This window comes from Lynx rufus, unplaced genomic scaffold (genome assembly GCF_022079265.1).
Source record: "Lynx rufus isolate CCGP_SWC_20201006 ecotype Redwood Valley unplaced genomic scaffold, mLynRuf1.p SCAF_2, whole genome shotgun sequence".
Lineage (NCBI taxonomy): Eukaryota > Metazoa > Chordata > Mammalia > Carnivora > Felidae > Lynx > Lynx rufus.
The window spans coordinates 95,404,290-95,427,783 of record NW_025814834.1 but is presented as its reverse complement, the minus strand read 5'-3'; the positions used below and the strand labels follow the sequence as shown (position 1 = coordinate 95,427,783).

The following is a 23,494-nucleotide window of genomic DNA, read 5'->3' as shown; positions in this document are numbered from 1 at the left end:
AAATTAAAACATTTTTAAAAATGTAAAAAAAGAATGAAAGAAAGAAAGAAAACTAAGCTGATATGCTTATTTCACAGGCTCTTGGTTGAGTGGAGCGAACTTGTCATAAAGTCCCTCTGCATGATCTCTTCATCTTTCTTCACCTTGCCCTGTGATTGTTAAGCCTGACCGGCTAATCTCAGGGCTCCTTGCAATAGCACAAATATCCTCTCCATGTTGCACTGAATCTGAGGATTAGACACATAACAGCTCAGAGAGATTCAAAGGGCCAATAGTAAGAGCCCTATTGGCAAATTATGGTGTGGGAAATAATGATTACACTTGCTGCACTAGTCACATTCTGGGACACAGAACATGTTGAGCATGGTCTCCAACCTAACAGCTTTGAATTTGAATCTTTTTATTGCTATAGGACTGGGAAATGTTTTATCCTCTGAAAAAATAACCCCTTATGAGCTTTTCTCCATCAAAGGTCATGATTCAAAAGAAGTAGGATAGGACCAAGAATCAGGGGACTGCCTCTGCCTTGATAAGTGGCCTTAAGCAAGTCACTTAACTCCTTGGGATTTCAGTTTGCTCATTTGCCTTGATTAGTGTTTCTCAATGTGGCACTTTTTGATTTCCTATATTCTGGACCCCACTCCAGGCCTACTGAACACCATCTCTGGGGTGCTGTCTGGTACTCTCCATGTTAAACAAGCTCTTTAGTTGCTTCTTAACACTAAAGTCTAAAGTAGCTTCAAACTTCCATCTTTATCCTATTATAGTAACTGGTCCTTTTACAATAGCTCGTGTTCTTGACTATGCTTTTGTTCTTGAAGCTCCCTTCTACTTTTTTTTTTCTTTCCAAAACAAAATTCATATGAAATTCTGAGAAAGAGCTGCCCATCTGTTCTTATTGGATGATAAGATATCTAGGTAACAGCATTAGGAAACTGCAATTCTAACATGAAAAACTGCTTATTAACCTACTGATTTTTTTTAAAAGTCAATTATTTACTTCCCCTTCCCCTAAAAGAACATGCTGGCATACAGTAATTTTTAGATAATTAGAAATCAGTATTATAAATTGCTTTTGATAATTGACAATGCTTTCTGAAATAATTAGTAACATGTTGGGGGTAAGGAGCTACATACTCAAGGATTATCTGACATTCTAAAAAAAAAAAAGAAGAGTTATTATTTGATATTCTTCATAAGTACCAAAAGAGTATTTACACAAATAAAACAAATAGTCAATATCATAAAAATAATAGATAGCAACATCTAACATTTGCACATTACTTTGCAACTGCTGAAGTCCCTTTTATGAACATGAATTTGCATTCGATATATAAAAATTTTTAAAGATTTTATTATGAAGCAATTTCTACACCCAATGTGGGGCTTGAACTTAACAACCCTGAGGTCCAGAGTTGTATGTCTCTAAGTTTACAAGTGACTTCTGACAATAACAATGACATAGACTCTCTTCCACTGGTGCCAACTGACCACTCATACTCACGCATGATGCCTGAGGAGCTCAGACAGAACCTCCACAGGTCTGTAGACTGTTAACATATCAAGACTCTCAAACAGATCCACATCCCTCACAGCCAGCATCAGAGGGGTCAAGCCATGTTGGTTTGGGAAATTTATATCCAGGAACTCTTCAGATGCCTTTGAAAACATGAAACTTTATTTTTATTATGTTTTTACTATTTATACTAATCTTTGCATTTTCCTTGCTTAGCCAAATTCTCATTTTAACTTCAACACATTCTTTTTCTGTTGTTGTTTTAAGTTTATTTATTTATTTTTGAGGTGGGGGAAGGGGAGAGAGAGCAAAAGACAGAATCCCAAGCAGGCTCCATGCTGTCATCACAGAGCCTGATATGGGGCTCTGGCTCACAAAGCATGAGATCATGACCTGAGCCAAGATCAAGAGTCAGATGCTTAACTGACTGAGCCATCCAGTCACCCCAGCTTCAACACATTCTTTCTCAATATCTATATTGATGAGGAGCTGATGAATTCAAAGAACACAGGCCTGAGAGACAGACCCGGGTTTGAATTTTACCTCCTTAAGCTGATTATTTAACCTCCCTGATAGGATTATATCAAGGGCACTTGACAAGATCACCCTGTTAAAATAAAGGATATCCAGTTAAACAATAATTTTCACTGGCGGCATAGTAATACTAAAAAATTTATTTGGTATTTATCTGAAATTCAAATTTAACCACGTGTCCTGTATGTTTGTTTGTAAAATCCAGCAATCCTACTCACTGACCTTCAGAGTCCTCAGCTCTAGAGTAGGAATAACAATGTCTTCTTTGTGGGGTTGTTTTGATGATTGGTGATAGAATATGAAAAGCACTGAGCAGAGTGTTTGACACATGCTCAGTAATCATTTCTGGAATGAATGAATGAGTTACAAAAATAAGGCAGGAGTGTGTGTGTGTGTGTGTGTGTGTGTATGTATGTATGTATGTATACACACACACACACACACACACACATATATATATATATATATACACATATAGTCAAATGCAGGTGGATATACAGATGATATTCGTTGTTTTAATGAAAGTAAAATTTAATTTGGATAATTCAGAACTGAAAAACCACTGTAAGGCCAAATTATCCAAATTGTTTATTTTATTTACCAAAATAATTTGCTACTTTCCATCTCTATTTCACTTTATGCCATGTCAGTATAGTCTTGTGTTTCTACCTCAGTTTCTCTAGGGACAAACTAGAGATAATGATATTACCTCAGAGGGGTGCTATGGGAATTAATTAATTTTTTTTCAGTCTCTGAAAAGAAGTGACCTCTTATATCACTGTTTATTATTAGCTAGCACCAACACGAAAGGTTTGAACTGAGAGTAGTCTTGCAATAGCACATTAATTCAGCACCTGCTTATTAAACTTTGGATTCAGGTACAGACACCAGTTTCTTAAAATGTGGCTGCTAATCTTTATGGATGAAAATGTGGTTATGAAAACAGATATTGGATTATAACAACCATTATGAATACCATTAAAATAAAATTTATTGTCTTTCAAAAAATTTCTTAAAAAAATTTTTTTTCAATGTTCATTTATTTTTGAGAGACAGAGACAGAGTGTGAGGGGAAGAGACAGAAGGAGATATCGAATCTGAAGCAGGCTCCAGGCTCTGAGCTGTCAGCACAGAGCCCAATGCGGGGCTCAAATTCATGAGCCATGAGATCATGACCTGAGTTGAAGTCAGACGCTTAACTGACTGAGCCACCCAGGCACTCCTAAAAAATTTCTAAACTTTAGTCATGGTTTACGGCAATTTTAGACTTGTTTAGTACAACAAAAGTATTCAAGGAGTTCTTTGGATTTTGTTGTAGATCCCCTTGAACTCTAGGTGACCAGAATATTGTTCACTTTTTCTTTATCTGTTTGTGTCTTGACCATAAGGGAATGGAAGAAACTGTTTCCTAGCAGCAATTGATTTTCTTTCAGTTGGAAGGTCATGTGATCTGACAGTATCTCTGAAGGTAAATACCAAGAATAGACAGTTGCTGGTCACCAACAATTAGAGTCCTTGGTTATGCATATGGTTTTGTAAGTTACTTCAGGAAAGAGTATCTATGGGTAGAAAATCTAAATAAGAAAATCAATAACTTGGGAAGAAGGCATTTTAAAAACATATCCTTTTAACTCCTTTAGTTACAACTAAATATTATGCAAAGCATAAGCTCTCTGATTCCCTTTTCAGGCTAAAGATAATAAGTGCAGCTGGTCCAAAGGGATCTAAACAGCAATTGTACAATAGGCAATGATGTCAAGGGAACTCCTCTGAGCAAGTTGACAGCAGTTCTCTGGGGGGCATCCTGGGAGCATATTATTTCCCATGGGTGCTATGTGACTTCTTCTAGCATCCAGCTGGAGGAAGGTAGAAATAGCCTGCTGTTGTGTTCTTTTATTATCCTGTTTTCTACCCCAATGTCCTATTTGATCTTGTTTCTTTCTATTTTCTGCCTGAAACTTTCTGGGACTGCATTTGAAAAGAACTCATTTTTCTTTAAAATGAGTCATATGTAGTCTATGCCTTTCATATCACTTACCCACCCACCTACCTACACAAAGGCAGAAGCAAACATCAATATAACTGACCAGCAAGTGTTGAAGTTGTTCAAGATCACCTTGCCATGAAGTTTGTAGAAGTTGCATTTGGGGAGCCTGGATTCCATTGATAGCCAAGAGTTGTCTTTGGATGTGGCAATTAGCCACATGAACCGCAGTTTGATTGCGGTAATTACAAAGGGTGATATCTGCTCCCTTTTCCAGAAGAAATTCAACAACCTGCAACAGCACAACATTCTTATGTAGCATCTTTGAGTGCAAAAAGTATCTTCAGGGCTATGCAGAAAACTTAGACATGACTTTGATTCATGATACAGAAAAACAGAATAAGAGGAGCATAAAAATGAAGAATTGATTTTGATGCAGCTGACTGCTATTTGCCTTTTTTTTTAAAGATTTTATTTTTAAATAACCTGTATAACCAATGTGGGGCTCAATCTTTACAACCTTGAGATCAAGAGTCACATTCTTTACCAGCTAAGGCAGCCAGGTAACCTTTAGGGATACTATCTTTGTCTTAAAACTAGACGTCTGTGAGTATTTTATGTTAAACCCACAGAAAGCATCAAAGTCCTACTAGTATCACCTACAATTTGGAATATAAAACCCCTAAGTTTAGACATAGATCCTTGAATGTTGTAAGTATTTCCACAAGCATTTCTAGGGAGCAAATAAATGCTATTCAAAATATTGAATGCATAATTTATTCAACAAATAGGATTGAGTGATTAGCATTGGTCAAGAACTGTCCTTGGTGCTGAGACTTCAACAATGAAGAAGGCAGGGACCAGCCTTGAAGGCATTTACAAACTAGTGAGGAAAAAAGACAGATAAAAAGACAATTGCAACACAGTGTGTTAATGCATTGATAGGGTAAATATAGAAGGCTGAGGGTGTACTTAGAAGAAGTGTATTAAGCTGTCTTGGACAGTTTAAGTCCAAGAAGACTTCTTGGAGAAAATTATGTCTAAGCTGAGAACCAAGGGATCAGAGATGCAGTTAACCAGGCAAAGACTGGGGGAAAGATTGCTTCAAGCAAAGGATATAGGATAAACAAAGTACTGTGGATGCTATGGACTGAATTATTTCTCCTCAAAATTCATATGTTGAAGCCTTAACCTCCAATGTGACTGTATTTGGAGAGGGGGCCTCTGGGAAGTAATTAAGGTTAAATGAGATTGTAAAGATGGGGCCCTGATCTGATAGGATTAGTGTCACACAAGAGAACTTGTTCTCTCTCTCTCTCTGCCAAGTGAGGACACAGAGAGAAGGTAGCCTTCTACAAGTCAGCAAAAAAGTTCTCACTAGAAACCAAATTGGCCAGAATCTTGATATTGGACTTCCCAGTTACCAGAACTATGAAAAAAATAATTTCTATTGTGGAACTAAGGTTCCGCAGTCAACTGACTGGCTCAGTCAGTTAAGCATCTAACTCTTGATCTCCCTCCAGGTTGTAAGTTCAAGCCCCATGTTGGGCTCCATGCCAGGTATGAAGCCTACTTAAAAAAAAAAAAAAAACACCTAATTTCCATTGTTTAAGCTACTCAGCTATGGTATGTTTGCTATGGACAGCCCAAGATGACTAATACAGAGGGCAAAAGAACAAATAACATTTAAAGCTCTGGAAGGAATTAGGCATAGCTGGAGCTCAGGATGGGGGAAGGAGGGTAAGGAAATGTGATGGAGAGGTCAACAGTAGCTAAATCCTAAAAGGCTTTACCAACTACATTCAGGAATATAGTTGTATCTCCAGTGAAAGATTTTAAACAGAGAGATGACATGATGAGATCAGCATTTCAAAAAAATTACTGTGGAGAAGGGTAGAAGTTGGGAGACCAATGAGATTGCTACAGTAGCTTCATGGAGAGAAAATGGCTACTGAATCAGGGAAATAGATTGATTCTACTGAATCAGTCAGTAGAAATGGAGTGACTGAGGGTATAATCCATGAACACTTAGGAGGTAGGGCTAATTAGATGTTGGTGTTGATGGTGAGTCAGAAATCAAGATAACTCTCAGGTGTTTTACTTCAGTCCATTTTTGTCTATCTTTCCTACTGTCACTGCAGACAGGGGCACCACGATCTGTTGCCTGAAACAATGCAATGACCTTCTAATAAGTCTCTCCATTTCCAAATGCCTTTGTCTGAAACTCATTACAATGGACAGAATAAAAAAGTTAGATAACTGTAAGTGTTACGAGGATGTGAAGAAATGAGAACACATATACACTGCTGTAAATGGTACAGCCACTTTAAAAAACATTCTGGGGACACCTGGGTGGCTCAGTTGGTTAAGTGTCTAACTTTGGTTCAGGTCACGATCTTGCGGTTTGGGGGTTCGAGCCCTGCGTTGGGGTCTGTGCTGAAAGCATGGAGCCTGGAGCCTGCTTCAGATTCTTGTCTCCCTCTCTCTTTCTTTGCCCCTCACCCTCCCTCTTTCTCTCTCTCTCACCCTCTCCCTCTCTCTCTCAAAAATAAGTATTTAAAAAACTTTTTAAAAAGCATTCTGGGATTTCCTCAAATGATTAAACATACAGTTTCCATATGATTCAGTAAGTCCACTTCTAGGAATTCTAGGAGTGGAATGAAAGGGAAATTAAAATATATGATCACTTTAAAATCTGTATGCAAATGTTTATGGCAGCATTATTCATAGTAACCAAAACATGGAAACAACCCAAATTTCCATCAATGGACAAATGAATAAATAAAATATAGTATACCCATATAATAGAATATTATTCAGCTATAAAAAGGAATGAAATACTGATGCATGCTGCAACATGAACCTTGAAAACAGTATGCTAAGTAAAAGAAGCAATCACAAAAGATCACATATATGATTCTGTTTATATAAAAGTCCAGAATAGGAAAATCTACAGAGACAGAAAGTAGATTAGTAGTTGCTTAAGGGCTATAGCAGGGAAAGGGAGGAAAGATAGAAAGTGATAGCTGAAGGGACAGGGCTTCTTTTTGGGGGGGCAGGGAGGTGTAGAGTTCTTTTGGGGATGATGAAAAATTTTTTTTTTTCTCAACGTTTTTTTTTTGTTTTTTTTTTTTTTTTGGGGGACAGAGAGAGACAGAGCATGAACGGGGGAGGGGCAGAGAGAGAGGGAGACACAGAATCGGAAGCAGGCTCCAGGCTCCGAGCCATCAGCCCAGAGCCTGATGCGGGGCTCGAACTCACGGAGCGCGAGATCGTGACCTGGCTGAAGTCGGACGCTTAACCGACTGCGCCACCCAGGCGCCCCGATGAAAATGTTTTAAAATTGACTGTGGAGATGATTGCACATTAATGTGATTATAGTAAAAACCAATGGATTCCACACTTTAAATGGGTGAATTGTATGATATGTGAATTATATCTCAATAAAGCAGTTTTTAAAAATCCCTCTGCATGCCTTTGTGGCCCTGCAGGATCTGTGCCTGGCCTTTCTTTCCAGCCTCATCTTATGCCACTCTTCCTCCTTCCTCTGCAAGTTCTAGTCACATTTTTGCCTTAATATGCAAGCTTCTTCCTAACCAAAAGGGTTATCTCTGTTATTCTCTCTCCCCCAACTGCTCTTCAAATGTCATCATTCATCATTATTTTACTTAGCATAAATGTAACCACCTCAGTGGGGATTTTCCTAGCCACCTTATCAAAAGATGATTCACTCTACTGGTTACTTTAAGGAACTAAGAGTAATTTGTAATTTAACTAAGCGCTTTTTGTTTCCTTATTTGTTGTGTTTCACCTTCAGTAGAATGTAAGTCCAACATTGCAGGAGATCTTATCACATGAATAAATGTTTAAGGAATGAGTGAATGAACAATTTAAGATAAATAGATGGTGATGCTATTTAATAAAATGGAAAGCACTGATGCTGGCACTCCTCAGAAGAATTAGATTTGGGGATAAAGACAAAGAAGACAATGAGGACACACTGTGTTTGAGGTCTTTGACATGACATGTAAATGGAGATATATGGTTGGAAGTTCAATATACCATATATATACACACACAGATCTAGATCTAGATCATATATGTATATGTCTATGTATACAGTGTGTATATACTATACACACACACAGAGGAATTCAGGTGAGAGTTGTGGGCTGAGGTACAGAACTAAGAGCTATCCCCACAATATTAGGCAACACCAATATTTAATGGATGGAAAAAAAAAAAGAATCCATAATGAGACTAGAGAGATACTGCCTGGGAGGTGAGGTGAAAATACAGGAAGAAGCTAATGGAAGAAAGCATTTCATGAAAAATTGGTGTTTAAAGTCGCTAAGATCTGATAGGTAACAAAGGACATTATAGGGCATGTTGGCAAGAGCAGTTTCAGTGGAGTAGTAGGGGAACAATGCCAGACTGCAGTAGTCTTAAGAGGTGAGAAAGTGGAGGCAGTGAGAATCAACCAAAGGAGCACTCTTTATAGGGGCTGTTGAAAGAGAATTCTCCAAGGGCACATGTGTGGCTCAGTAGATTAAGTGTCTGATTCTAGATTTCAGCTCAGGTCATGATCTCTCAGTTTGTGAGACAGCCCCATGTCCGCCTCTGTGCTGACAGTGTGGAGCCTGCTTGGGATTCTTTCTCTCTCCCTCTCTCTCTCTCAAAATAAATAAACATTAAAAGAAGAATTGGGGTGCCTGGGTGGCTCAGTCGGTTAAGCATCCGACTTGGGCTCAGGTCATAATCTCACAGTTTGTGGGTTTAAGCCCCACGTGGGGCTCTGTGCTGACAGCTCAGAGCCTGGAGCCTGCTTCGAATTCTGTGTCTCCCTCGCTCTCTGCCCCTCCCCTTCTCCCGCTCTCTCTCTCTCTCTCAAAAATAAATAAACATTAAAAAAAGAGAGAGAAAAAGAAAAACAATTCTCCAGAAACTCCGTGAACTTGTGTTTTTGTAGGTCTTGTGAAGAGAGGCATTGACTGCCTTTGCTCTAGGCCATATTTAAAAAAAAAATTTTAATTTTTATTTATTTCTGAGAGAGTGAGCGGGGGAGGGGCAGAGAAAGAGGGAGACAGAGGATCTGAAGCAGGCTCTGTGCTAAGAGTGGAGAGCCTGATGCAGGGCTTGAACTCACGAACCATGAGATCATTACCTGAGCCAAAGTCGGACATCCAACTGACTGAGCCACCCAGGTGCCCCTAGACTATGTTTTCAAAGATGTTTGTATAGTGAGTGACTTTGCAAGGTAGAGATAATGTCTCTTCCTGGAGCATTGGGAAAACATGCTTACTTTCCTAGGTTTCCTAAGCTCAGGTTTCCTCTCTTATAATTCAACCCATTGTATGTACAGGTATCACCTCTTCATACTGCCCTGTAGAAACTGGGGTTCAGAGAACTGAAGCAAATGCTGATACTACTATCATTACTATTGTGAATAGTAAACTATCATTTTTCTGACCCAGGAGTCTCATGTCTTCTGCCAGACTCTGGAACTGTGGTAGGCTAACTTATTAGGTAGCAAGTAAGGAAAAATCTCAGACACTTCACAGTTCCTAATTTTTGCAAAAAAATGAGATGATTCTGAAAGAGATAGGAATGACAGAAGAAGAACGAGGGCTTCGTGGGGGGTAATTTATGAGATTTAAAGAAAGTTCATGGAAAGTGGTAGCAAATACATTGACCAAATTGTATGGTCAATTAGGTAATAAATGATCCTCCATTTTATTGACTATTAATGCCTGTTTAAGGAATTGGGAGGCAGTTAAAGGCTAAGTGCCAGGAAATAAGTTCAAAAACAACTGCTTCCTGGTTTTTGATGATTTTTCTATGGGTGTTATCTTCCTCACCAATCTGGCAGTCAGCCTCACGACCATGCCACTATAACAAATAATACTAAGATTTGTCCTGGGTGGGCAGAAGGTTCTACTTCCTTTCAGACAACAGTTACAGAGATGCATATCTTTTCTGGGCTGGAAAGAAGGAAAATTCATGACTGATATGGGCAAAAACCAGGCAAACTTGGAACTTTGGCTCATTCATTTGGGATATGGGTAGTAAGATGCATTATGCTTGTTAAGGAAGAGTGATATTCATTATCTTAACAGCTCAGTCCTTCCTGCTGACAACCTTAGATCCATTTAATGATGATAGTGAGGTCTCAGAATTTTTTGCAGTGGGTTTCAGCCACTGTAAGGGAGCTTTAGACCTCCTGGGGAGATTTCCTTGAGCGGACGAATTCCCATGATAAACCACAGAACTAGTGTTCAGGTTCTTATGCCCTGGATTGGATTATAATACTGTTGAAGATGACCCAATGGTAAGACAGAAAATGACACAAAGAAATCTAACAAATTTTTTTAAGTAAAGTTCTTTTTCTTTTCTTTTTTTATTTCCTTTTTTTTTAAATTTAAGGCTTATTTATTCTTGAGAGAGAGAGAAAGAGAAGGAGTAGGGGAGAGGCAGAGAGAGAGGGAAATAGAAAATCTAAAGTGGACTCTGAGCTGACAGCAGCGAGACAGATGCAGGGCTCAAACTCATGAAATGAGAGATCATGACCTGAGCCAAAGTTTGATGCTCAACCAACTGAGCCACCCAGGTGCCTCACTAGCAAATTTTTGTAATTAACCCCACTGCCCTGGAAAACTCTCCTATTCCTTATGTTAAAACCAGGTAAACACTTAAAGATGTTATCATGACAAAGGATTATCAAATGATTCAGATTAAGGTAGAATCCTTAAAAAAAAAAAAAAAAAAAAAAAAAAAAAGGCCCTGCTATGAAAATCCAGCCTGAGTCAACCAAAGGGTGCAAACCCTGAAGCTCCAGTAAGAAAGTAATGTGCCTATGGCCACTGAGTCAAGGGATCCCTGAGGCTGAAATCGATGGTGTCAGTAATAATGACCTTGCCACCTGATAGAGTGCGTTGTATGGACCAAAAACATTATAAGTTCATTTTGTTGAACAAGAAGAAGCCTCAATGCTTCTGGAAACCAAAAATAAATATGCTTTGCTTATTGGTCTGGAGCCATTCTCTTTCACCATGTTCCTAATCCCTCCCTCCCCCTGTACCTCAACCTCAACTGCTTTAAAGATAAAGATCATTATAAGTGGGGCCAAGGATACCCAGTCTTCAAAGGGGCCTGAAGGCTATAGCCACTGACATGACTATGTTGATGAACAGTGGGAAAGGAGAGACTCAAACTTTTATGGGTCTCTTAGATGCAGATTCCCAAGTCACCATCCTGCCTAGTCCCTTGGGAAAAGTGGGTGCCTGAACTCAGTTAATGGGGTTTGAGCAAAGTTTGCAGTAGGTAAGGAAAGCTAAAATAATTCTGTGGGCGGGGCCCCTTGGGCCAATTCAGTGGATTATAGCTGTGGCTTCCATCTGAATATGTAATGGGAATTAATGTGTTATACATGTATACTCCCTAATTCCATTAAGTGTCAAGAGGATTCTTCTGATTGTGATGAGCTAGTATGTAGAGAAGTGCTGGTATCTTCAGAGTTCCTGACCCTTTTCAGTCTATGACTGGTAATTTTGCCAATTGGGGAGCTTCTGGCAAAGGGAGGCAGCCTCTATCTGGAGGTACTTCTTGGGGATTTGGACTTGTTGCCTCTTTGGCATGTCTATTAGATACATCACTTTTAAAAAGAAGACATTAGGGGTGCCTGACTGGCTCAGCTGGTTAAGCATGCAATGCTTGATCTCAGGGCTATGAGTTTGAGCCCCACACTGGGTGAGGGATTCCTTAAAAAAATAAATAAATACATTTTAAAAGGCAGATATTAGCTTGCTAGTGGGTTCTTGTCAAAACTGAATGCCTAATCCAAGGAGATCTTATGGCTCTCAAGTGCAATATTTCCATTTTGGGGGTGAGTCAACTAGAACTCAATGAATAACAAGGTAGGAAAAGCCCAACAAGCCTTGTTTGTCAAGTGGAAATGGTGTATTTAAAAATGCAACCAGTCTGGGCACATTGGCATCTCTGATTTACATGAAAAAAAATGGTATCTTTCCCTTTGCTGGAAATTTTAACCCCCATGCCACCACCTGAAGCAAAACTGCTGCCTTACGGGTACTTTCCTTCACAAGGATTTCCCTTGGTGCCTGGGTGTATGTCACTAATGGTTTAGCCAAGATGAAATCTGATGGTGTGCGCTGGACTATTGCAGCTGTTTGGCCTCAGTGCCAGCTATACAGAGTTGACAATGGACATGTTGTTCCACTCAATGGGTAGAACTTGAGGCTGTTCTCAAGCTCTGACCAATACTCCCCTTGATGAACCTTGTTATATTTTTATGGATTCTTGGGCTGCTGCTAATGGTCTAGCTCTTGGGTCTACCACTAAGAAAATTCCAGACTGGCAGATTAAAAACACTTCTCTTGGAGCACCTGGGTGGCTCAGTCAGTTAAGTGTCTGATTCTTGATATTGGCTCAGGTCATGATCTTAGGTTGTGGGATCCAACCCTGTAATGGGCTCCATGCTGAGCATGGATTCTCCCTCTTCATCTCTGTCTGCCCTTCCCCCACTCTTTCTCACTCTCTCTCAAAACAAATAAATAAACATTTAAACTAAACTAAACAAAACAAGATACTTTTCTTTAGGGACATGACCTATGGAAATAAATTGTCTGGGTCAACTCATGTAGAACCCCAACGCAAGGATCCATTCTCTGATGAGATAGACCGGAATAAAACTACTGAACGATCCTGCACAACCCAGATTGCCTCCATTGCTGCCTGAACCCATCATCTTATTAGACACGGCAACACAGCCATCAATACAGACTGGGCACAAAGTAGAGAACTCTGTTTCAGACACAGGGGTGAAGTTGCAGCCATTGAAATGGGATACGCACTCTTTGTGGTGGTTGAGGGAAAGCAATGACCCTGGTACCTAAAAAGAGAACATCTTCAGTCCCATGAAGTATAGGGAAGGGAGGGACATTGATGACCTTTGCTCTTTAGAACGACCCTGGGAATTTCCCTCATGAAAGAAAATGTCCTGGTGTGTCTCTCCCAAATCATTCAAAGCAACTTAAAAGTAACTGACTACTAGGTCTTCTATCCCTTGCCAAACATCCATGTTCATGACATGATTGCCAATTTCCTTAGCCTTACCAGGAAATCTATTACTAACTGCAGCCAACAGCTTTACCTCTTGCACTTTCCATCTAAAAAACACTTGTCTACACCTCCAGATTTCTTCCCACTACCATCCCTGCAGCCACCACTCCTCATTCTGTAGGGTGCATGAATGCTGCCTGGCTGTTGGCAGGGACAAATAGGACTGATAATTCTCCTAAATCAAGAGCCAGACTCCATTATTCAGGTTGAATTGGGAATCCTAAGATCTACCAGCCAGTTGAGAGATCACAGGGAGACATTGTCAACCTGTGCCCCTTGACTAATGTAGGTCCCACTCAGAGGGGCCCAACAATTATAAGCACACCTTTTTGTCCCCAAGGGATACCCCAGGATTATATTTTTTGTAGAGAAACCTGGCATTAACTTACATGCCTCCTGAAAACATGATGACTTACGCTTTAGGGGTGGTCATAAGAGACCTTCAAATCTTTAAGTAAATACCATCAGTAGATGATGTAGCTTCAGATGACTTCAGAGCTCTCCCCAAAATGATGCTGCCAGGTTACTTGAGGGAGCTTCCCAGAGGGGTAGCTGACTTGTCATTTATGTGCAACTGTGGACAATTATCCCTAAGACAGATGTCCAATTAGAAAAAGTAGAACAAAATTTGTTCCTGCCTTTACCTAAACTTATCAATGATATCACCTCACCTCTGCAGGACATTCAGGTCATCAGTCAAGACACTGGCCAGGGTTGTTATGAATGATAAAATTGCCCTAGTCTTCCTCCTTGTGGGCCAAGATGAAGTCTGTGCAATGGCTAATACAGACTTTTATACTTGGGTTGATGACTTGGACCAAGTGAGAAGATCAACAGAGAAACTTAAGGAGAAAAATCATCTGGTTTATGGGATTTGTTCAGCTGGTGGTGTTCAGGACCATGGATTGCATGGTTGATGCTAATCTACAGTATGGCCTCATTCTGCTCCTTGGAGTTCTATTGATAGCAGTTTTAACTGAATGTTGTATGAGACAAATTAATGGATTTGGTTCCAGCCTCTGTTGATCAGATTAGTCAGAGTGGTGTGCTCATGGGAAAATTCACCAGAAACCAAGACAATGTATAAATGAAGGGTAGATATTTTTAGGAGACAAGTCTCCCTTGGTCTCTCACATTTCTACAAGTCTTATGAGCAGAGGCATTGACTGCCTTTGTCCCAGACTCTCTTTTCAAGCTGTATAGTGAACAGCCTTGGAAGATATCTCCCTCTCAAGCAAGGAGTAGCTTACTACTCCTTACTATAGGAGATTTGGGTTCCCTAAATTTAGAGTTCCTCCCCTACAATCCAACCTACTGTTTGAGCAGAGGTCATCTGGTCCTCTTCCTACCATCCTGTGGGAATCAGGACCAAGGGAAATGATACAAAACTGATAATACTCTGCCTAATGTTATTGTTATGAGTAATAAACTGCCCTTTGTCTCTGAACCAGTTTTGTTCCTTATGCCAAGGGTCTAAGAAATTGGAGCAGGCTAACCTGTTAGCTTGTAAGTATAGTAAAATCTTATATCTTTCATAGTTCTTGACATAGATCTGCAGATGAAGAGGTCTGAGAGAGGAAAGGATGTGATTAGAGGACGATGTGGGATCAGTGTTTGTTTATATGTCATCAAAAAGGAGATATCTAAGCATGTTAAGTTCTAATGGAAAGTAGCATCACTGTCGGTAATAACATAAATATGGACAGCACACATGTGTCCATCAAAGTAGGAGAGACAGATAAGTTGTGGCATAAATAGAATACTAGATATCAGTAAAAGTGAAAACCCATAACTACATGTCTCAAAATGGGTGAATCTCAAAAACCAATAATGATCCACATATGAGTGAAAACATATGGTATCTGTCTTTCTCTGCTTGGTTTATTTCACTTAGCACAATACCCTCCAGTTCCATCCACGTTGCTGCAAATGGCAAGATTTCATTCTTTCTCATTGCCAAGTAGTATTTCAGTGTACATACAAACCACATCTTAACAGAAGACCATGGGGGAATGCAAGGGGGAAAAAAAAGTTACAGAGAGGGAGGGAGGCAAACCATAAGAGACTCTTAAAGACCGAGAACAAAGAGTAGATGGGGGGGTCGGGGAGAGGGGAAAGTAGGTGATGCACAGGGAGAAGGGCACACAAGTGGGATGAGCACTGGGTGTTGTATGGAAACAAATTTGACAATAAATTACATTTTAAGAAAAGAACAAATAATGAAGAGAAGGAGCAAGTTACAGAGGAACACATGTAGTATAAGTTTGTTTTTATAAAGTTCAAAAACAGGAAAAAGTACATTATGCATTATTTAGGAATATAAGCAGAGATGGCAAAACTAAGGAAATGATTACCCTAAAATTCAGGATAACGATTATGAAGGGTGGGGGACACAATTCAAGAGGAGCACATAAAGGGCTTTTGAGGCAAGGCAACGTTCTAATTTTTGGCTTGGATGGTAGGTACCTGGGTGCTACTGTCATTTTGTTTAAGTTGTATATATGTATATATATTAGCATATATGCTACATTGTGTATATATATATATATATATATATGTTGTGTACATATATATATTTGCATACATATATATATTAGCATATATGCTACATTTTATAATTTGTTTAAAAAGTGTTAATAGGAAGGAGCCAGAAGAGAAAAAAAGCTAAGAACACAGTGAAAAGAGAGGCTAATTGAGATGGCCAGGCAGGGTTGAGGGTTCACACGCATTTAGACTCTCAAGAAATTACAGAGGCATCAGCCTGCTGTGCTGAGTGAAATGTGTCTTATTCATCCTAGTGTCCTCATTCTAAGCCCTTTCCTATCCCCCTTGAAGCCTGTCTTCAGGCATTCTTTCATGGAGGTAAGTGATTATGCTATTCACAAACATCTCATTCTTGGAATCTTTAGCTTAGAAGATTACCCATGGGCCCAGGACATCACATGGTACCTCTGTTAGATTTTCTTCTGCTGCAGTAATGAGAGGTGTATTTCCAGTCGTTGGATGCTGAAAGTTAAGGTTTCCAAGGATGGAATGGACTTTACTAATATAGTCACAGATGAGTTCCACATCACCCCTTGAAACTACTTCCAGGAAATCATGAATCAGTTTATTTTTATTCATCTTGCTAAGTCCATAAATTTGCCTGGCAAAGAAGAGAAACAATTAAATGAGAGTCAACAAAGCATGGGTGGTTCAAATGTAACATAGTCTATCTTTAGTGTCACCTCTTTCCCTCTTTTATGTATAAAATATTGTAACAGTTTTAAAGACAATTTTGAAAAAGAGGAAAACTCAATAATCCCACCAGCCTTGGTTTTTTGCATACGTTTTAAATTAGAAATAACAATTTTCACCATCACTTTGTGAGATCTGCTGTGGTATAGGAGAAGAAAGAATGGATCTACACCAGAATGGAAAGAGCATAGGCTCTGGAGCCTGAAAGAATTTGGGTTTCAATCCCTCATCCATAGATCCCCAACTGTGTAACCTTGAGCATGTCATTCAACTTCCCCAAACTTAATTTCCTCATCACTAAAATGGAAATGACAATTCCCTCTTCAAATGGTTGGTGAAGATCTGAAATACTATATACAAAGAGTTGGCACATTCTTTGGTGAAAATTCTTGCAGGATTTTATTTTCTCTAGCATTGATTAGTAAAATCCCTGTAACTATTTTCTTTATGAAAGTCCTTTTTTCCTAACAATATTATAAACTCCTCAGCAGCAGGGACATTCCATGCCTTACACTTTTGTATACTCAATGACTCTAATACAGTGTGAGCCATTGAAGAGCATGGTGGCCACTGTTCTAGATTTTCCAGGAAAGTCCTTATTTTAAACATCCCATTTTGGTTTTCCAAATCATTGAATATCTTAGACTGCAATTTTTGAAATCACCAGATTACCTTCTTTGCTGTTACCTTCTGGAAACAGCACAAAATCATGTATCAGACCCTATATTCCAACTTCAGCTTCCAATACCATAGTCACTGCATGTAGACACACGCTATTTCATTGAATGGGCAATTTACTTGCAATGAACTGGCATTTTGTTGAAAGCACGAGAACAAAAAGCCCATTTCGTAGTACAACTTTGTAGATAAAAGTTAACAAAAATAAGCAAGAAAATATCTAGAATTGGCCTTTAATGTTCTAAATACACAAATGCCTTCAGAATTCATAGGCCAGACTACATAGAGCTTTTTTTTTTTCAAAGAGAACATGTACTTGACTCCAGACATAGTACTATTTGATAAATTCATCCATTCGTTTAAGAGGATACTATATGTCCTTCAGTGTTTCATTGACCTATTCACAATCAAAAATAACATAAAATAGTTAAAGCAATGGGGTGCCTGGGTGGCTCAGTTGGTTAAGCCTCCGACTTTGGCTCAGGTCATGACCTCATGATTCATAAATATGAGCCCTGCATCACGCTCTGTGCTAACAGCTCAGGGCCTGGAGCCTGCTTTGGATTCTGTGTCTCTCTCTCTCTCTCTCTGTCCCACCCCTGCTTGCACTCTGTCTCTCTCTCTCTCAAAAATAAACATTAAAAAAAATTTTTTTTAAATGTAGTTAAGACAAAATGTGAGAAAAAAATGCATGGTTAAGAGTCAAAGCAAGCAATAAATAATGAATCTTATGATGTCAGAGAAATGGGATGGCCACATGGCTGAAGCACTCCATGGGAAAAAAGGTATCAATAATATTTGGAGAGCTGGAGAGAAGAGGAAAAGACAGTTTTGATGAGGGAAAGGGCAGGAACAAGGCCAGTACCCAGGGTCAATGAGGAGAAAGTGGACCAGATGGGAATTTATACTACTTCTAACCAGGATGGGAAGCCCATAGAGAGTTTTAAGTAGTGTGTTGTATGGGGTGCCTGGGTGGCTTAGTCAGTTGAGCAACTGACTTCAGCTCAGGTCATGATCTCACGGTTTGTGGGTTCAAGCCCCGTATCAGGCTCTGTGCTGACAGCTCAGAGCCTGGAGCCTGCTTCACATTCTGTGTCTCCCTCTCTCTCTGCCCCTCCCCACTCATGCTCTGTCTCTCTCTGTCTCAGAAATAAACATTTTTTAAAAAAGGAGTGTGTTTTAGGAACAGTGGGACTTTGGGAAGGTTATTATGATATAGAAAGGCAAAAATAAAAATTGAAAGTAAAGCTTAAAGGGTTTGTGACTGATCGACCATGAAAAATGAAAATGAGTCCAAGAGGCAGTGTTTGAGCAACTGGGGAAGACCTGATGCTGGGGGAGGGGGGCATTTGTTTTTACAGAATGATAATCGATGAGGTCAGCAACAGAGCCAGAAGGTAAATTGGATATCGTTTCCTTGAATCAAAGAAATGTGGCCTTAATTCAGTGCAGTTTCCTAAACTAGCTTGAGCATAAGAATTATGCTGTCCCTTTGTTATGAATAAAGATCCCCAGGTTCTTTTTGATTTAGTATGTATGGTTTGAGGCTGGAGACTCTCCGCATTCTTTGTTTTAATTTAAAAAATAATAATACACTGGTTTTATTTATTTTTTTTAATAGACTCAGGTTTTTTAAAAAAATGTTTTTTACTTTTGAGAGAGAGAGACAGAGAGAGGGAACGAGCAGGGGAGGGGCAGACATAGAGGGGGACAGAGGATCCAAAGCAGGCTCTATGCTGATAGCAGAGAGCCGGATGTGGGGCTCGAGCTCACAAACGGTGAGATCATGACCTGTGCGGAAGTTGGACTGAGCCACCTAGGCGCTCCTATTGATTCATTTTAAATAGACTTTATTTTTTGGAGCAGTTTTAGGTTCACAACACAATTGAGTCGAAAGGGTAGAGAGTTCCCACATACTCTTTGACACCACACATACACAGCCTCCCCATTATCAACATCCAGCACCACAATGGTCCATTTGTGACAACTGATGAACCTACATTGACACATCATTATTATGTAAAGTTCAGAATTTACTCTTAGGGCTCACTCTTGGTGCTGTACACTCTAGGACTTTGGACAAATGTATAATGATATGTATCCACCTTTATATTATTTAGAGTAGTTTCCCCTAGAAATCTTTTGTGCTCTATCTATTCAACCCCCTGCCCCGTCCCTCAACCCCTGGCAACCACTTGTTGTTATTATTATTATTATTATTATTATTTTTACCATTTCCAGGGTATACCTTTCTTTGTGCAAGCATTCAGGTGATTTCTATCATTAGACAACTTCTGGAAACATTGACCCAGTGATGAGAATCCAATCCACAATCTTTCTTGCAATTCATTTTATTTTATTATTGGTATTTAACATTACCATGTAATCCTTTTGACATAAACTTCCTAGGATAAATACCCATTCTTTCCCCCTAAATTTCTAATAGAGAATAAGCTGAAATAGAGAATCAATTCCTCAAGTCTCTCCTTACTTTTCTTCAAAGTACCATTACATGGGGGTGGGAGGGCGGGGAGGGTGGGTGATGGGTATTGAAGAGGGCATCTTTTGGGATGAGCACTGGGTGTTGTATGGAAACCAATTTGACAATAAAATCTCATACATTAAAAAAAAACAAAGTACCATTACATAATGATAACATAATAATTACAGCAGTAATATCCAACATTTATTGAATGCTGAGTACATGCCATATGTTATTCTAAATAATTTATATATAGTTTATTTTATTCCAAACAACACCATCAGGAGAGAAGGATTATTATCCATATTTTACAGATGAGGAAAACGAAGCACAGACGTTGGCAAAATGAGATATCACACGGGAGATGTGTGGGCGCTAGTGCCCAAAAAGACTTAACGCAACTGGCATTTAAGGGAACATTTGTAAAATACGCCTATTTTCATCTCCTTGTTTGGATCCTAGCTAGAAAGGTTGGGGTTAATCATACCCATTAGCAGTACTGGGCTGGGTCTAGCTTTCCTCTTGTTTTATTTTATTTTTTTCTTTCTTCACTTTTGATCTTCTTTCCCGCTCCCCTGTGCCTCACAAGACCCAATCTAATGTGCACAAGAAGCCTCAGACATGCAGATATCTTTATTTTTTTTTCAACGTTTATTTATTTTTTTGGGACAGAGAGAGACAGAGCATGAACGGGCGAGGGGCAGAGAGAGAGGGAGACACAGAATCGGAAACAGGCTCCAGGCTCTGAGCTATCAGCCCAGAGCCCAAGGCGGGGCTCGAACTCACGGACCGTGAGATGGTGACCTGGCTGAAGTCGGACGCTTAACCGACTGCGTCACCCAGGCGCCCCATGCAGATATCTTTAAAGGCATATGGTGCTGTTATGTATGTGTGCATGTATTGTAATATATAGATCTTGTTGCTTACTTTTTAACTTAACGCTTTGTTTTTAAGCTTTAACCTTGTACTTACATGCACCTCTGGTTGTTTGCTTCTAATGGCTGTATAGTATGCTTCCACCATACTTTATTATCCCGTCCCTTTGTTATGGATATGGAAGTTGCCTCCAACTTCCCACTCCATAAACAGCACTGCAGAAATACACTTGTTCAGGCCATGTTATACACTGTGCAGAAGTTTCCCTCAGGTGAATGAGCCGAATATACCTAATTTCACTAAATACTGCCAGATTATTCCCCAGAATAGCTGTATCAATTTATACTCTCACTGGTAGGGCCTGCCTATTTTCTTTAAGTTCTTTTTTTTTTTTTAATATATGAAATTTATTGTCAAATTGGTTTCCATACATCACCCAGTGCTCATCCCAAAAGGTGCCCTCCTCAATACCCATGACCCACCCTCTCCTCCCTCTTTAAGTTCTTCTAAGGGAAGCAGACATTTGGTTGATTGCTGTCACTTAATCATCATTAACATTAGCATTGAATAAGCAGTGTACTGGGAACTTTGCTAAGGGATGAAGGATCAAATGATACACTTGAAATTAGGCCATAGATAAATTTAAAATCAGTATACATATCTGTCCCAGCAAACAGCTTCAAGCATGAATTTATGTACTTATTTTGGAAAATGCAACGGTATTTGCAATATCACAGGTAAAAGAAACACCTTCAGAAATAAAGAGTAATTAAAACCTGTCTTTCAGTAAAGCTAAAAATCAGATACTCAAATAATGACTAGGCAAGAAATATATATTTATATCACCAGTTTACTCATAAAGTGGAAATAAATTCCCAAAGGAATTTCTTTCCAAAGTTATTACCCTTAGCAATGAAATGACAATAAGTGTTTAAGAGTTGTGATTTAATTCTTTAATGTAACCTTTGAGTGAGAGCATTTCACAAGTAGTATTTACTATTTCAATAAAAAAACAAACATTAAGATTTAAACCAAACTAATATAAGGCTGTAATTTTAACTACACTGGAATTAAATTTTTTAAAAGTAGGCTCCATGACCAATGTGAGGCTTGAACCCCTGACCCTGAGTTTAAGAGTTGTATGTTCTACCGACTGAGCCAGCCAGGTGCCCCTGGAATTTAAAAAATGTTTTAAAAAGAAATAAACTAGGGGCATCTAGGTGGCTCAGTTGGTTAAATGTCCGACTTCAGATCAGCTCATGACATCCTAGTTCATGAGTTCGAGCCCCACATCGAACCTACTTGTAAAACAAAGTATTTTATTACCCTGCTTATGTTTCATTTGACATCTTATGTAATTAAGACTTAGAGCAACAGGAATCTCCTTTCACGTTGAGAAAATACGGCTAGGACTCATATATATCATACTGAATGTTTACAAGAAGATTTATACCATGTAAAGTTATCACGTATTTAAGTGACTAAACTAAAATAAAAGATTGTCCCTAGGTATATTTAAATCGAACCAAGTATTGTATACTTTTCTTCCCCTTACCAGTTTAGCTTGTGATCTAGATCGCCTAAATATTAGAAAGGATTGTCTCAATATTTGAAAAATGAAAGATAGTTTATTACGGCAACTCTAAGGATATAATTATTTGAGATTAGGACAGTTTCCTCTATCAGTTTACCTGATGTTCCTCCTCTGGGACAACCTTTGGGGAGGAAAAAATGTTGCAACATATGGCATTACCTAAAGTGGGCTGAAAAGGAGATTTGGCTTACCTATGTCGTGTTTTGCTGTGGGAGCTGATACACAGTTGAAGAAAGATGGAGAAAAACAGCAGTCCACGTCATCCTAATTTTTGGTGGCAGATTTCTGGGGCAGCTGTCAACCAACACTTCAGTGAGGGATCCATTTAAAAGCAGCATAGATATAGATTTTTTTATCTTTGATTATTTTCCAATGTTGCACAGCTCAAAGTACTTAAAAAAATAATTAAAGCTGATTCTGTGTGCACAAACCCTTCAGTTAGCTGCAAAGAGACTGCTTAGTTTACAGGCTGTCACCCAGGCAACCATCCACTGTGCATTTAGCTTTGAGAATTGAAGGCAGGACAATCTTCTCCAGGAAGGAAAACAAGCACTGTACACACTTCAAAGCTGCCATTTAAGTGCTTAAAAGAGTTGGATGTTAGTGTCCTTCCATGGTTGGCACAACTGCCGTTATCATCTTATCCAATGAAATTTTCTCCAGGAAAACCATACCTTTGTAATTGCCATAATGTGCTAGAAGGATGCCTTTCTGAATCTGAATATAAATTGCAGCATGAGAGAAACCAACAGGTTAACCCCAAACTGGTTGCATTCTTAGAGTCATATTTGAAAAAGCACCAGTGAATGGAAATTCTTACATGAGAACATATTTCTTGTCTAGAGTTGTGATATTCCCAAACAAGGTCTTCAGTTAACAGACTGCATGTTTGTCCCAGTCATAAACGCTAATAAACCCAGCTGAAAGAGACTTTAAATTCTGGACAACAAAAACACTCTCATGAGGAAGTAGACTCAGGCACTCTAAAACATAGGGTCATCTGCCATTTGTATGCTGCTAGATTTTTTAATGCAACTTACTGGAGGATGCAGGGGGTTTTCTTCTACAGATGTACTTGTTATATATGTTCAACTGAAGAGGGTGAAAAAAATACTTTACCATAATAACAGCTAACATTTATTAAATGCTTACTAGGTTAGTCCTTTACATGAATGACGTCATTTAACCCCTACAACAGCGCCAAGGAGTTGATTCTATAATCACCATTATTCATCCATTTTACAGATGAGAACACTGAGGCTTAGAAGAAATTTAAGCTAATAAATGGCCGCACTAGGGCCTGAATCAAAGCAACCTGACTGCAATGTTGAAATATTCACCACTTACTATGCTAACACGCAACACCCACACCCACACTCACTCACTCACATACTCCTCAAATGAATGAACACTTCAGGGTAAAAGACCACTCAGAGATTGCTAGGTTTATGTATA

The 23,494-nt window shown here is 39.1% G+C and overlaps 1 protein-coding gene and 1 long non-coding RNA gene across 2 annotated transcripts in view; both read right to left on the bottom strand.

Moving 5' to 3' along the window:
• The window catches only part of MAP3K19 (mitogen-activated protein kinase kinase kinase 19), a 40,625-nt gene extending 38,966 nt beyond the window's left edge, over positions 1-1,659 (bottom strand). Inside the window, exon 1 of the mRNA XM_047085349.1 lies at positions 1,505-1,659. Coding sequence (XP_046941305.1) covers positions 1,505-1,602 — 98 coding nt within the window. The 5' untranslated portion in view covers positions 1,603-1,659. The remainder of the gene's footprint in view (positions 1-1,504) is intronic.
• Positions 1,660-4,161: 2,502 nt separating this feature from the next.
• Positions 4,162-22,329, bottom strand: LOC124516152 (uncharacterized). The gene is made up of 3 exons (XR_006962988.1): positions 22,231-22,329; positions 16,122-16,317; positions 4,162-4,326 (listed from the first exon to the last, which is right to left on the bottom strand). It is a non-coding gene; the product is annotated as an uncharacterized LOC124516152 (long non-coding RNA).
• Positions 22,330-23,494: the final 1,165 nt, after the last annotated feature.